Here is a 12725-nt window from a genome sequence, read left to right on the forward strand (position 1 = left end):
AACATTCCAGTTGCGCCACTTTCCCCAAAATAGCATCTGAAGTTGTAAAAGTACCTTTAAGTAAAAAGGCATGGAAACAGACTGGCCAATCAGAAAAACTTCCAGATAAAAAACTCCTGAATTTATTAAGTTTGATGTAAAAAACATACCTTCAAATTTTTGTCACGGCGATGAGATACATTTATGACTTTTAGATACTACAATGTATCAATGATCTTGATCCCAATGTATTATTGATCAAGTTTATAATGATTTTTGTGCTATTGTCAGCGAAGAAATGAATCAGAAATTGCATTCAAAAGTAATTGTCATGTCTGATAGTACTTATTGTAGTAAGAGAAACAGAATTAAAAAACCTTGGTGGAATGATAATAAAAATAAGTGTATTTTTTAATGATATGTGTTGTGCAGAAAAGTTATGGAAAAAAGGCAAATTGTCTTGTGTGTCTTGTGTGAAGTTAAAGTCCACTTTTTTGTCAAAACGAAGGGTTTTTCGATTGTGAGGTTCAAAAAGCGAAACGTAAGTGCTGGTGCACATTGCAGCAAGAATTATTGTTGGAATAAAAAACTGATCAACAAAAGTTTTCGAAGAAGATGGGTAAGACCGGAATTGCTTCTGAACGCAAAACATTAATACCAAAGGAAGTTGCAGACGCAAATGGTAATGTATCTTCAAATATTGATGATGTTTTGTTAAAGTAGAAATCGGACTATGTGGATCTACTAAATCAAACAGGTAACCAGGTAACTATGGATAGGAAATTTCCAGTCATTTCAATCATAGCCTTGCCGTTTTGACAGAAAGCGACTTTTCATTTGAAGAAGAGGTTTTTTATGCAGTCTGTAAAAGCAAAAGAGGCAAAGCCTCTGGTGTAGATAATATTCCAGCTGATGTTTTATGTAACCAGAATTGTATTATATTTTTACATAGATTGTTTAATTGGTGTTTCAAAACTGGTAAAGTCCCAGAGATGTGGAATAATATAATTATTAATCAGATACCCAAATATAACATGTCAGATAAAAGAGACCCCTTAAATTATAGGGGTATTGCTTAAGCACCAGCTTCATATAAATTATAATTGTAACATAATAAGCTTGAGGCTGTCTCAATGGGTTGAAGATAATAAGTCCTTAGTTGATGATCAAAATGGGTTCCGGAAGGGAAGGAGTACCATAGATCAAATATCTTCACTTACTAGTTTAGTCGATGTTCGTAAAAAACTACGAAAATCCACCTTTTGTGCATTTATCGATTTTAAGAAGGTGTATGATACGATTTATAGCTATAGGACATTGTTATGGGAAAAACTCACATCTCTTGGTGTTGATGTAAAAATGTGTATGGCTATTAATTCCCTTTATAATGGGGTCAGGTGCTCGATCAGAGTCAATGGCTTCAACACAGATTGGTTTACTGTGAACTGTGGTTTAAAACAAGGTTGTTCACTTTCTCCTTTATTATTTAACATTTTCATAAATGAATTAGCTGTATACTTAAAATCTTTGGTTTTGGAGTTGACATTGGGGGAGAAAAAGTATGTATTTTATTGTATGCTGATGATATCGTACTGAAAGCAAATACTGAGAATGAGTTACAAAACATCTTAGATGAGTTATATCATTGGTGTACTTACAATAAAATGACTATTAATTCATGTAAGAGTAATGTTGTCCATTTCAGACCGACCTCATTTGAACGATCAAGTCATGTCTTTAAGTGTGGATATAAATTTTGCTACTAGCAGCAAATATGCTTATCTGGGCCTTGTTTTAAATGAGTTTCTAGACTTTAGTATTACTGCAAAAGCAGTTGCTAGGTCAGCAAACAGAGCTCTAGGTGTAAAGTGTAAAGCTATTGGTGGCATTTCATATGACGTCTATAAAAAACTATTTGATTCACTTGTATGTCCCATTGTTGAATATGGTGTCGCGATTAGGGGCTGCAAGAATTTCTCATTTATTAATGCGATTCAGATGAGAGCTTGTAGGTTCTTCCTTGGTGTTGGTAAATATACACCTAATCCAGCCATTATGGGAGACATGGGTGGATTCAATGGAAAGCAATTGCAAGACACTGGCACAGATTAGTAAATATGGAGCCAGATCGTATTAACAGGAAAATATTTAGTCTGAAACATAGAGTTGTAAAAAATTGGAATTTCATTGTTAAAAAACATTTCACGGAACTTGAATTGCAGTGATTTCGCTAGCACTCGTCACTTTCGTAATTTACGAAAGAGTTTTCGCATTGACAAAAGTTTTTCAAATCAATTTTGTCACTTAAATTTTGAAAGTGTAAAAATATTTTCTCATTAAAATACTATAAATCTACCTGTCTTTATGTTTTTGACAAGTTTATGACCCCCAGGTAATTAACATTTTCAAGGTGTTACAAGTTGTGATTACAACTAATCTGCTTTCGTCATCCGATGGGTCACTAATCTGTTAATTATTAATAAATCTCATAATTGACCATTATGGAAAATCATTAAGTTGGCATTTCAACAACCAGGACTATAGTTTCGTCTTTTGATCGAAATAATTGTTACCCTGGACAGTGAATTTCATTATTTCTCAAACAATCACAATTTGAAGTGCGTTTGTTGTAGATTCGTCATTTGAACGCATTTTCGTCACAATTAATATAAATTGCCATCAAAAACTTTCGACAATTTCCATATAGAAAATATTATTTATAGTAGAACTTTATTCAAAACATTCAAATTGTCTTCACGAGTTAAACAGGTGCTTCCTGTACTTTGTGCTACGCATGCGTGAAGGAAGTCCTATAACTATTTATAGACCCTGATAATAAACATAAAATACGAAATCATTTAGAAGCAATTAAACAAGAGAGAGACAAATATATATCTCTTACTAAATGAATTAAAACCGAAAAATGATAATTTCCTGATGAATCCGGACTCGTTTTGAATTTACTATCCATGTGTCACTTCCCGCTTTCGTTTCATTGTAAAACCGAAAGTAGTAAACGTTATCTATTTTTGATTTGTTTACAACCTCCTTTCAGTCGTTAATATACTCGTTCCAAAAAGGATTTAATACAGTTCCAACTTAATAGAAATGATTTCCAGACGATTTATAAGTATAATGGATATGCAGTGATAAAATCATTGCAAGTTAATTTTTGCTGTGATTCCGTGTTTAAAAAAAATGAATCCAACTTGTGTTGTTCATGAATGTCATCTGGAACAAGCTGAAGAGAAATTGTGAACTAAGTTTCCACATTCCATGTCAGAATCTTTCATAATACATGTAATAAGGGCCAATACAGTCAAATCATACAATACTGACTACCAGTCATGCCTGCAAGTCCTTTGATGTCTGACAAAGTCGAAGGTGAAGCTAGTAACATACATCCTTGGTCCCTTGCTGTTACACAAAAAAAGGTTGATTTTCATGGCGCGCAAAAGTGATTAAAGCCCTCAAAATCTTAGCTTAAACCCTGAATTGGTTGACTTTTGTAATAAAAACACTAATATTAATAAAGATATGTTTATTGACAACCAGACGGGGAAATGGGCGTAATAAATTGAGAACCTATAATATTTTTAAGCAGGATTATGTTGTTGAAAACTACTGCAAATTGTTAATGCCTTTTTGTGAAAGAAGGGCCTTTGCAAAATTAAGATGTGGGGTGGCTCCTATTAGATTGGAAACTGGGAGGTATGAAAATTTGCCACTGGAAGAGAGATGTTATTTTAATTGTTTTAATACTGTCCAAGATGAATATCATGTTATTTTACATTGTCCTGTTTATAATGATCATGGACAAGTACTTTTTACTGAGTCTCTTAAAATTGATGTCAGAACATTTTAATACATGTAGTTTTACAGATTGTCAGAAAATGGTATTTTTTATTTTCGAATCAAGATATTATTAGACTTTGTGCCAAAACCTGTAATTTTATTTTTAAAAGGCGCTGAGAAGTTTTATATTGTAAATAATAATTGAATACTTTTGTTGTATGATTTTATCATTCAGGTTTAATATTTATTATGTACATATACATATTGTTTTAGTTGATTATCGTTTCTCATAAATCTGTACAGATTGCCTGAAGTATACAAAGTGTATCTTTTATAAATGTATTGTATAATTTTATACATAAATGATCCAGGGACAAATCATGTTGCTAAATTTATCAGAACCAACATCTGTCAGTATGTGTTAATAGGATGACCAGTCATGTCAGGTGATGACCTTGTACTGATTCTAGGATAATGACATGAAATTCACTTGTTTAAGCATCATACCTCTATTTTCTTTTAAAAAAGATAATTTTTTAATTAAGTATTTATTACCCCCACTTATTTCAACACCCAAGACACAGTGAAATTTTTATGGTGAACATTAAAATTTGATTACATAATCTGTTAAATAAAACCTTGAATTTTACTTAAAAAAATACTCCCACTACTGAGGAAATTTGCTTAAAAAGTATAAGTTCTTTATGTAAAGCCATTTTGATAGCATTTTTTCAAACAAAGTAGAATTAACAGCTGAATGGTTGCAACAAAGGCACTTAAAAGGAATCCGGGTCTGTTCGAGCCCAATCACATTCGCCCCCTTCTTCATTCGCACCCTTCACATTCGCACCCTACATGTTCTCACCCCCATTTTTATTTTTTTGTGCTAATAATTTGTAATCAAGTGTATTGCTATACATAGATTTTTTTTCATTGTTTTTAAATAAAGTGAGATTCTGACAACCAGTATTTTATAATTGTGTGGAATAATTCTTCAAGTAATCATGTTTTGGTTAGTGTGTTGTCAAAAATAATTTGTTTCATTGTTTCCTAGTAAATAAAGTGCTTTTCTGACGACGTTTTTTGGGGCGTTGAATAAATGCTAAGCATGGTTAGTGTATTGCTATAATTATGTTTTTTTCATTGATTCTAAATGAAGTGAGATTCTGACATTTCTTTATGTGTTGTAAAATATTAATCATGTTTTGGTTAGTGTATAAATATTTAATTTTTATTGTTTGAAAGGAATTGGGACATTTTTTTTATGTGGTAAATATTTTGTAAACATGTTTTGTGTAGTGTATTGCTATAATTATTTCCTTTTTAATTGTTTCTTAATATAAAATGAGATTCTCAGCCTGACAACGTTTTTTGTATGTGTTGAATACATCTTATATCAGTTGCAATCCAGGGCATTTATATTCATATTAAAAGAAGTTTAGAGGTAGACTATCTATGAGGGTGAAAAAAAAAACATAAACATCATGCATATATATATATCAACAATAATTCCACTGAAATTCGGGGTGCAAACTGACTTCGGGGGCGAACATGTGAGGTGTGAACGTGTATTGGGTGCGAACGGACTTACCACTTAAAAGAAGCAAAAGGTTCATTTCTTTTTTAAATTTTACTGATAATAAGATATACATTGTAATCGTAACCTGTATGTTTAAAATTTTGGTAAAACTACAAAATCACAGAATTTCAAATTTGCTTCTTTATAAGTGATTTTATAAAAGTTTGCTGAACAAGAGAAATTGTCTATAAATACATGATTTACCCACTCCCCCCACTCAAAGTTAATGGTCTTCTCTTATTGCATCATCAAAATATTGCATCACCGCCGAACGAATAACCATAAACAATTCAATAAAATTTAATAAATAAATATTGATCAACAGCCTTTTAAAACCCTTTAAATATTTGTTATCAACTTTGGAAATTTTCCATTCAACGATACGACTTCATTTAACAAGGTACCTTGTGTGTTTGATGTTTTGTTTGGAAAAGTACATTTAAGTAATAAAAAAGACACGTGTTTTACCTATATAGCTACACATAATACACATTCATAAAAATATAAATCTTACCTTGCCATTTTCTCCAGACCAGTGTACAACAGCTTGAGAGTGGAGTTTGTCGGGAATTCTGAATACACTCGATGACAACAACGAGTTATTTTTTACATTAGATTCTGTGGGAACTGAGCCAACGTCTGATACATCTCGTCTTTTTCTATCGAAAACCTGATTAAGATTGTAATCGTTTAAGTCAACGATGACTGTCTGCTTATGCCGCTGCGATTCCCTGCTGAAAATTTTCCCCTGACATGTATGTAAACAAATATTTAACAAAACATGTAGTACTGTAAAATACACGAGTGTGTTTTGGTCGGCCATTCTTTCTATGTTGTAGTAATCCGAGTTGAAGGTCTGATTGGATATATGCAAATCGTGTTTACAACACGTGATTAGATTGCATCATCACCACGTTCATTCATAAAAATCGGTACCGATTGAATGTAGAAAACACGTAACAGAATGGTTTACGTAAAAGCAAGGATTTGTATAGTTAACTATACAAATCCTTGGTAAAAGTGATTAACTATACAAATCCTTGGTAAAAGTGATTAAAGAAAATATGCAAATAATACAGAATAGGGAATAATTGTCTACTATCATTATAAAAAAAAACAAGACAGGTAAAAATTCTAGTTTGAATTGTTTTACATTTTCTTTTTAGGGCTATTTATATGACTTTTATAGCGTCCATTTGGACTAACTTGATATAACATAAGGCTATACGTACTCTCTGTACAACACAACCAATTAAAAAAACTAATATGCAAAGTAGAAATAATTATATGAGGAAAGTCCCAGGTGTATCGTAATTCTGAGGGGAAATGCGTTAGAAAACTTGGTACATTTGTCTATTTGAAAAAAAATCAAAAATTATGAAAAAAAAATTTGTAAGGGTTCCGCGGAACCCAGTGTCTCGCCTACTTTTGCTGTTAATCACACACTCATCCAAAATGATGAAAAAAATCAATAAAATTATTCCTCTCGATACTATCTTTTGATTGTCAGAAGCTTCTGTCCAAGTTCGGTAAAAATCCAGGCTAGTTTAAGAATCTTGAAAATATTTTAAATACTTTAACTGCAGACTGTATGTAATGTTAACTGGAAGAAAAACTAAGTCCATTTATAAGTAAAATACGAGAAAAATGAAATTTTATTTTTACAAAATTTACTTCTGGATACTATCTTCTGATGATAAACAAGCTTCTGGCCAAGTTTCTTACAATTCAAGGATAGTTTAAGAAAGTTATTAACATTCTAAAAACTTTAACCACAGAATGAATGTAATGTTTCCTGGCAGAAAAAAACTAAAAAAACTAAGTCCATTTATAAGTAAAATACGGGAAAAATGGAATTTTATTTTTACAAAATTTACTTCTGGATACTATCTCCTGATCAGAAACAAGCTTCTGGCCAAGTTTTGTACATTTCCAGGATAGTTTAAGAAAATTATTAAAATTTTAAAAACTCTAACCACAGAGTAAATGTAATGTTTCCTGGCAGAAAAAACTAAGTCCATTTATAAGTAAAATACGGAAAAAATGGAATTTTATTTTTACAAAATTTACTTCTGGATACTATCTTATAAACATAAACAAGCTTCTGTCTAAGTTTCGTACAATTCAAGGATAGTTTAAGAAAGTTATTAAAATTTCAAAAACTTTAACCACAGAGTGAATATTTGTGGACGCCGCCGACGACGACGCCGACGGAATGTAGGATCGCTATGTCTCGCTTTTTTCGACTAAAGTCGAAGGCTCGACAAAAATCATCCGGGCTGAAAAATTAAAATTTCCACAATAGGATTAGATACCTATCTTAGTTATGATATTCTTTTCAAAATTGATTCCCAATGTTTTATATATAAGAGTCATTAGAAATAAGGAAAGGAGGCCATGTACAATTAGTATTGTAGATTTTTTTCTATGTTTGTTTTGCCCGGTTATGCAAGTATTTGCAATAACCAAAAGTGCTTTTTGTTTGTTTCGCATTATTATTATTGATATTATAATTTGGGGACTTAATTAACCTTTTTGATTTGCATGCAAATGCGAGTCATATGGATTATAATCTAGTGACAATGTTGTTCAAACAGTGCAGCTACGTCATGGGGGAGTCATGAGGCTTCCTTTCATGTGTAATTGTATATTGCTTAGCCTTACTTTATGGCGAAGGTTCACTCTGTCAAATATTGTATTGTCCTTGTTTTATATGCATGACCGCTCAATTTTTGTGTCGTATTATAATCGTATATATGAAATTAAAATCGTCGTCCGAAGCTAGACATTTGGTTTTCTGGACAATAACTAGAGTAATTAAATTATAAGTATGTATCTCAATGAAATTGTACCAAACGATTCTGTATGACAAAAAAACAGATTGGGATTGATTTTTGGGCCGGTTATTGTCCTAACTGTTTATGAGTTATTGGCCCTATATGCTAACCTTATGAGTTAAGAGTTATGGGCCAAATACAATAATTTTTCTTTTTAAGGGGGCTCCTGGGTATAAATGATTTTTTTTTTCCTAATATAGGATTTCCCTATATTTTTTCATAAATGAACTTCAACATATACTTGAAAATAAAAATGAAATAAAAAAATGGGGTCACCGTTCATTTAAGCTAAAATCTGCCTCTGGAAGAAGCATACATTTTTGTTAATGTCCTTTTTTTCTGTTGAACTAATAGGAGAAAAAGAGGAAATATCGAAATAAAAAAAGAACCTAATATAAGAAATCGCTTAAAATTTACAATTATTTAGTTCATGTACAGCTCATTTGAAAACAATAATAAAAAATATAGGTCACCGATGAGTTAAAAAAGATATTTCAAATTTAAGGCAAAAAAATGGCATTTTTGCACCAAAGGGAGATAATTTGGAGCTTTTTCAATTTTTAAAGTCATCTGGGGCCAAACCAAATCATTTTTTTGGGTTCTTTTTTGTACCATATCATAAAGTAACAACTAATAGTGTATAAAAAATAAATTTGTAATGAAAAAATAAAGGTTTAATTTTTTGCTAAAATGTTTGTACCCATGAGCCACCTTAAGGACAATAAATTAATTTGTGTATGTATGTGGATCTCATTGCAATTGTACTACATGGTTCCACACAAGGAAGGTTGGGAATTCATAGAATGACCAAAACTGTTCAGGAATCCGATTTTCTGGTTTCCGAACAGTAATTTGAGTATAATTCTATGGATCTCTATGTAATAAAAAAAAAACCGGTTGAGATTAATAATGGGTTTAACGGCCATTACTGTTTAGATTAAAAGGGACAAAAAATGATACTGTTTTAAGACTTTGCATAAATTGTTAATTTTTTTTCCAAAAAGAACCATAGCCCCCCCCCCCCCCCCCGAAAATCAAATGGTTGCTGCCTAACCATCTGGCAAAATGGTAGTAGAAATGTTGTTTCTCCTAGCCTGTTCCCTGAGTCTCTTCAACAGTACAGCCTCATTAGAAGAGTGATAAGACGAAGGAGGACAAAGAAGCACCTGCCTAGGATCCTCTTTGTCCTTCTCCTCGGGCATTCCAAAGTGTCTATAATCATATATTTTTCCAAATTTCAAATGAGTGGGAGTAATTCTGGATGGGAGGTAGTTTGGCGTGGGCGTCATCCCATCTATTAACCCTTATGTCTTCTTGGATGACCTCCATGCCGTCTTCTGTGACTTCGACCAATTGATCCCTCACCTCTGTTACTTTGTCCTCTTCTGGTCGCTCACTAATTACATGTTCATCTGGCTCTTGGATGTTCTCAGTGACCGGTACTGATTGGTCATCCATGTCTTCTGTTTCCTTCTCAATTCCAAGACCATTTGACTCTTGGACGTTATCAGTTGCTATCTTGGCTTGTTCTTGATCCGGCATTACTGATTTAACAAGCTCATGAACACTCATAAGGGGAGTGTTATCTATTGAATTCTCTATCTCTGCGACTGTAATAACTGGTAAAGAAAACTGTAGGTCTTCTGTAGGAGTTGTATGTTTAGTGGCCATGAGTTCCTCGAATTCCACTGTCATGGTGATGGTTCCCTCAGTGGTGGGCATTCTGCTGATGGCAATTTTGTAGCCTCAAAGTTAGTTTAACTCTGCTTCTTCTTCTTCTTTTCCACTTCCTTCACCACTGATGGTATTTTCTTTGGGGGTGTCTTTTGGTTTTCCTTACTTTCATCCTTGAACTTGTACCAGTGTTTGGTTTTCTCATGATGCCTCATCCTGTAGGTGGCATTGGATGATACGTCGTAGGGACACCACCTACATTTCACTCTATTATCTGTGTGCGCATAGCGCACATGCCTCATGAGACTCTCCAGAGTGGGATAGTTCCTCATACACTCATTACAGGTGAACATCTGGGAAAATAAAATTTAACCATGAGTCCGAGAAAACACAAACAGGAGATACCAGAGCCACAGATTTGATTTTCTTTGACAGCTTTATATTTTAAGTCCTACCCCCAACCCTGTACAACCATTTGAAAATCCTTAAAACCCTAAATTTTGACTATAAAATCCTTATTTATTTGTGAAAACATTTTCTTTAATTTTGAACCCTTTTACTAAATTATACAAAATCGTTTAGGTATTTCGACTTCTTTTTTAGTCTCGAAGGACGCGACGAAACGAGTTCCGGTTCTCCAGTATCCATGACATCAGACGATGATTCTAGAACTGTATCGTGAGAACCGAAATAGGGTTTCAACCTGTCATGGTGGATGACTATTTCTTTTGATCCGTTCTGCCGCGCTATTTCATAAATTAAGTCTGTTTAAACTTCTCTAATGATGTAAGGTCCTATCCAGTGTGGTTGTAGCTTTTGACTCAACCCTTTTCTTAGCAATGGGTTGAATATACAGACAGCATCACCGACACCATATTGTCGCGAATGTACCCTAGTGTCGTACCGACGTTTTTGTCTATCACTTGCGTGTTTCATTTTCTCTCTTGCGACATCGTGTATGTCCCAAAGCCCCTTTCGTAAATCTTTTAGGTAATCATTCTCGGATTTCTCGTCCGTCTCTATATCATCTGGGTAGATAAAAAAAAATCAGGTCAATGGGAAGTTCACTCTCCCTTCCGAACATCAACATGGAGGGCGAAAACCCTGTACTCTCATGGTCGGATGACATGTAAGCCATGAGAGCTAACTGTAAATGTTCATCCCAGTCGTTTTGATGTTTAGTTATGTATTTACTCAAAATATCTTCCGAAGTCCTGTTTAGCCGCTCTACCATTCCATCACTTTGTGGATGCATTGCTGTGGTTCGTGTCTTGTCTATATTTAACCTGGAACATAGATCCTGAAACAGTTTGGACTCAAACTGAGTTCCTCTATCTGTGTGCAACTGTTTTGGAACTCCAAAACGTGACACAAATTGACTGACAAAAATTTCTGCAACTTCTTCAGCGGTCAGACCGATCATAGGGTAGGCTTCGACCCATCTAGTGAAATAGTCCGTGAGAACTAAGAGGTACCGATAACCTGAATGAGTTTTGGGCAAAGGGCCAAGAATGTCAATGGCCACCCGTTCTAAAGGTGCCCCCACCAGGTACTGCTTCATAAGTCCTTGCTAATGTTCCTGGGGTTTCTTACGAGCTTCGCACGTTTTACATTGTCGACACCATTGTATAACGTAATCCTTGTAACCTGCCCAGTAAAATCGTCTCGAAACTCTGGCTAAGGTGTGATGTTGGCCAAAATGTCCAGCGAGTGGATCGTCATGCAGCATTTTCATGACTTCCCCATGCCAACAGTCAGGTAAGATTAACTGAGTTATTTCACCCTTGTCTTTGGATTGCCAACACCTATACAGGACACCATTTTCCAATTTTATCTTGTTCCATTGGGCCCAATAAACTTTCAAAGTTATGCTTTGAAAAGAAATATCTTCCCAATTGGGCCTTTCTGTACTTTTCACTTTCATCTCCCATAATTGCTTCAAAACCGTGTCGTTTTGTTGAGCAGTTGCGATTTCCACGAGGCTTCTACTCTGTACCCATTCAAAGCTGTCCGTGTTATCTTCTATGTCGACTTCTTCGGAATCGAATATTTCAGGTTCCTTTGTGGCTCCTTTCGCGACTCTGACATGTTCAATGTCATCTTTCTCTGTATATTCTCTGTTCTTACTTTCTTGACGGGTGCACTATGTACACGGAGAACATGGACGCCGCGAGAGTCCATCTGCATTATTGTGTTGCCTGCCAGGTCTGTGTTGAATGGTGAAATTATAGGAGGCAAGGATCTCCAACCATCTCGCGGTTTGACCTTCAGGGTTTTTGAAATTCATTATCGAATTGAGTGCGCCGTGATCTGTCCTAACTAGGAACGGGACTCCATACAAATAGTGATGGAAATGTTTGATGGACAAAACTACTGCTAACAACTCCCGTCGAGTGACACAGTAGTTCCGTTCGGGTTTATTCATACTCTTGCAGAAATATGCTATAACCTGCTCTTTTTCGTCTGTTATTTGGGATAGCACCGCCCCAATTCCGTACCCACCAGCATCGGTATGTAAGATGAAAGGTTTGCTTATATCCGGATATCCAAGTATCGGAGCTGAGATTAGGCATTCCTTCAGTGTATTGAGCGCTTGTCGGCATTCTTGTGTCCATTTAAATCATCTCCCTTCTCTGTAAGTTTATGAAGTGTCCTAGCTATGTCGGAAAATCCACGAATGTACCTCCTATAGTAGGAGCAGGTACCTATGAAACTTCGCACCTCGTGGACTGTTTTAGGGGTAGGTCACTCTTTTATAGCTGCTATCTTATCAGGGTCGGTAGCAACTCCTTCTTCTGATACCACGTGACCAAGGAAATGAACTTTTTCCTGGAAAAAACGAGCATTTCTTTGGTGATATT

At 34.5% G+C, this 12725-nt stretch overlaps 1 protein-coding gene across 1 annotated transcript in view; it reads right to left on the reverse strand.

Annotated features, from left to right (window-relative positions):
* LOC134715501 (VPS10 domain-containing receptor SorCS3-like) overlaps positions 1 to 6201 on the reverse strand; it is a 71921-nt gene extending 65720 nt beyond the window's left edge. The window contains exon 1 of the mRNA XM_063577705.1: positions 5868 to 6201. Within this exon, the coding sequence (XP_063433775.1) occupies positions 5868 to 6176 (309 nt within the window). The 5' untranslated portion in view covers positions 6177 to 6201. The remainder of the gene's footprint in view (positions 1 to 5867) is intronic.
* Positions 6202 to 12725: the final 6524 nt, after the last annotated feature.

The sequence above is a fragment of the Mytilus trossulus genome, chromosome 4 (genome assembly GCF_036588685.1).
Source record: "Mytilus trossulus isolate FHL-02 chromosome 4, PNRI_Mtr1.1.1.hap1, whole genome shotgun sequence".
In the NCBI taxonomy this organism is placed as follows: Eukaryota; Metazoa; Mollusca; class Bivalvia; order Mytilida; family Mytilidae; genus Mytilus; species Mytilus trossulus.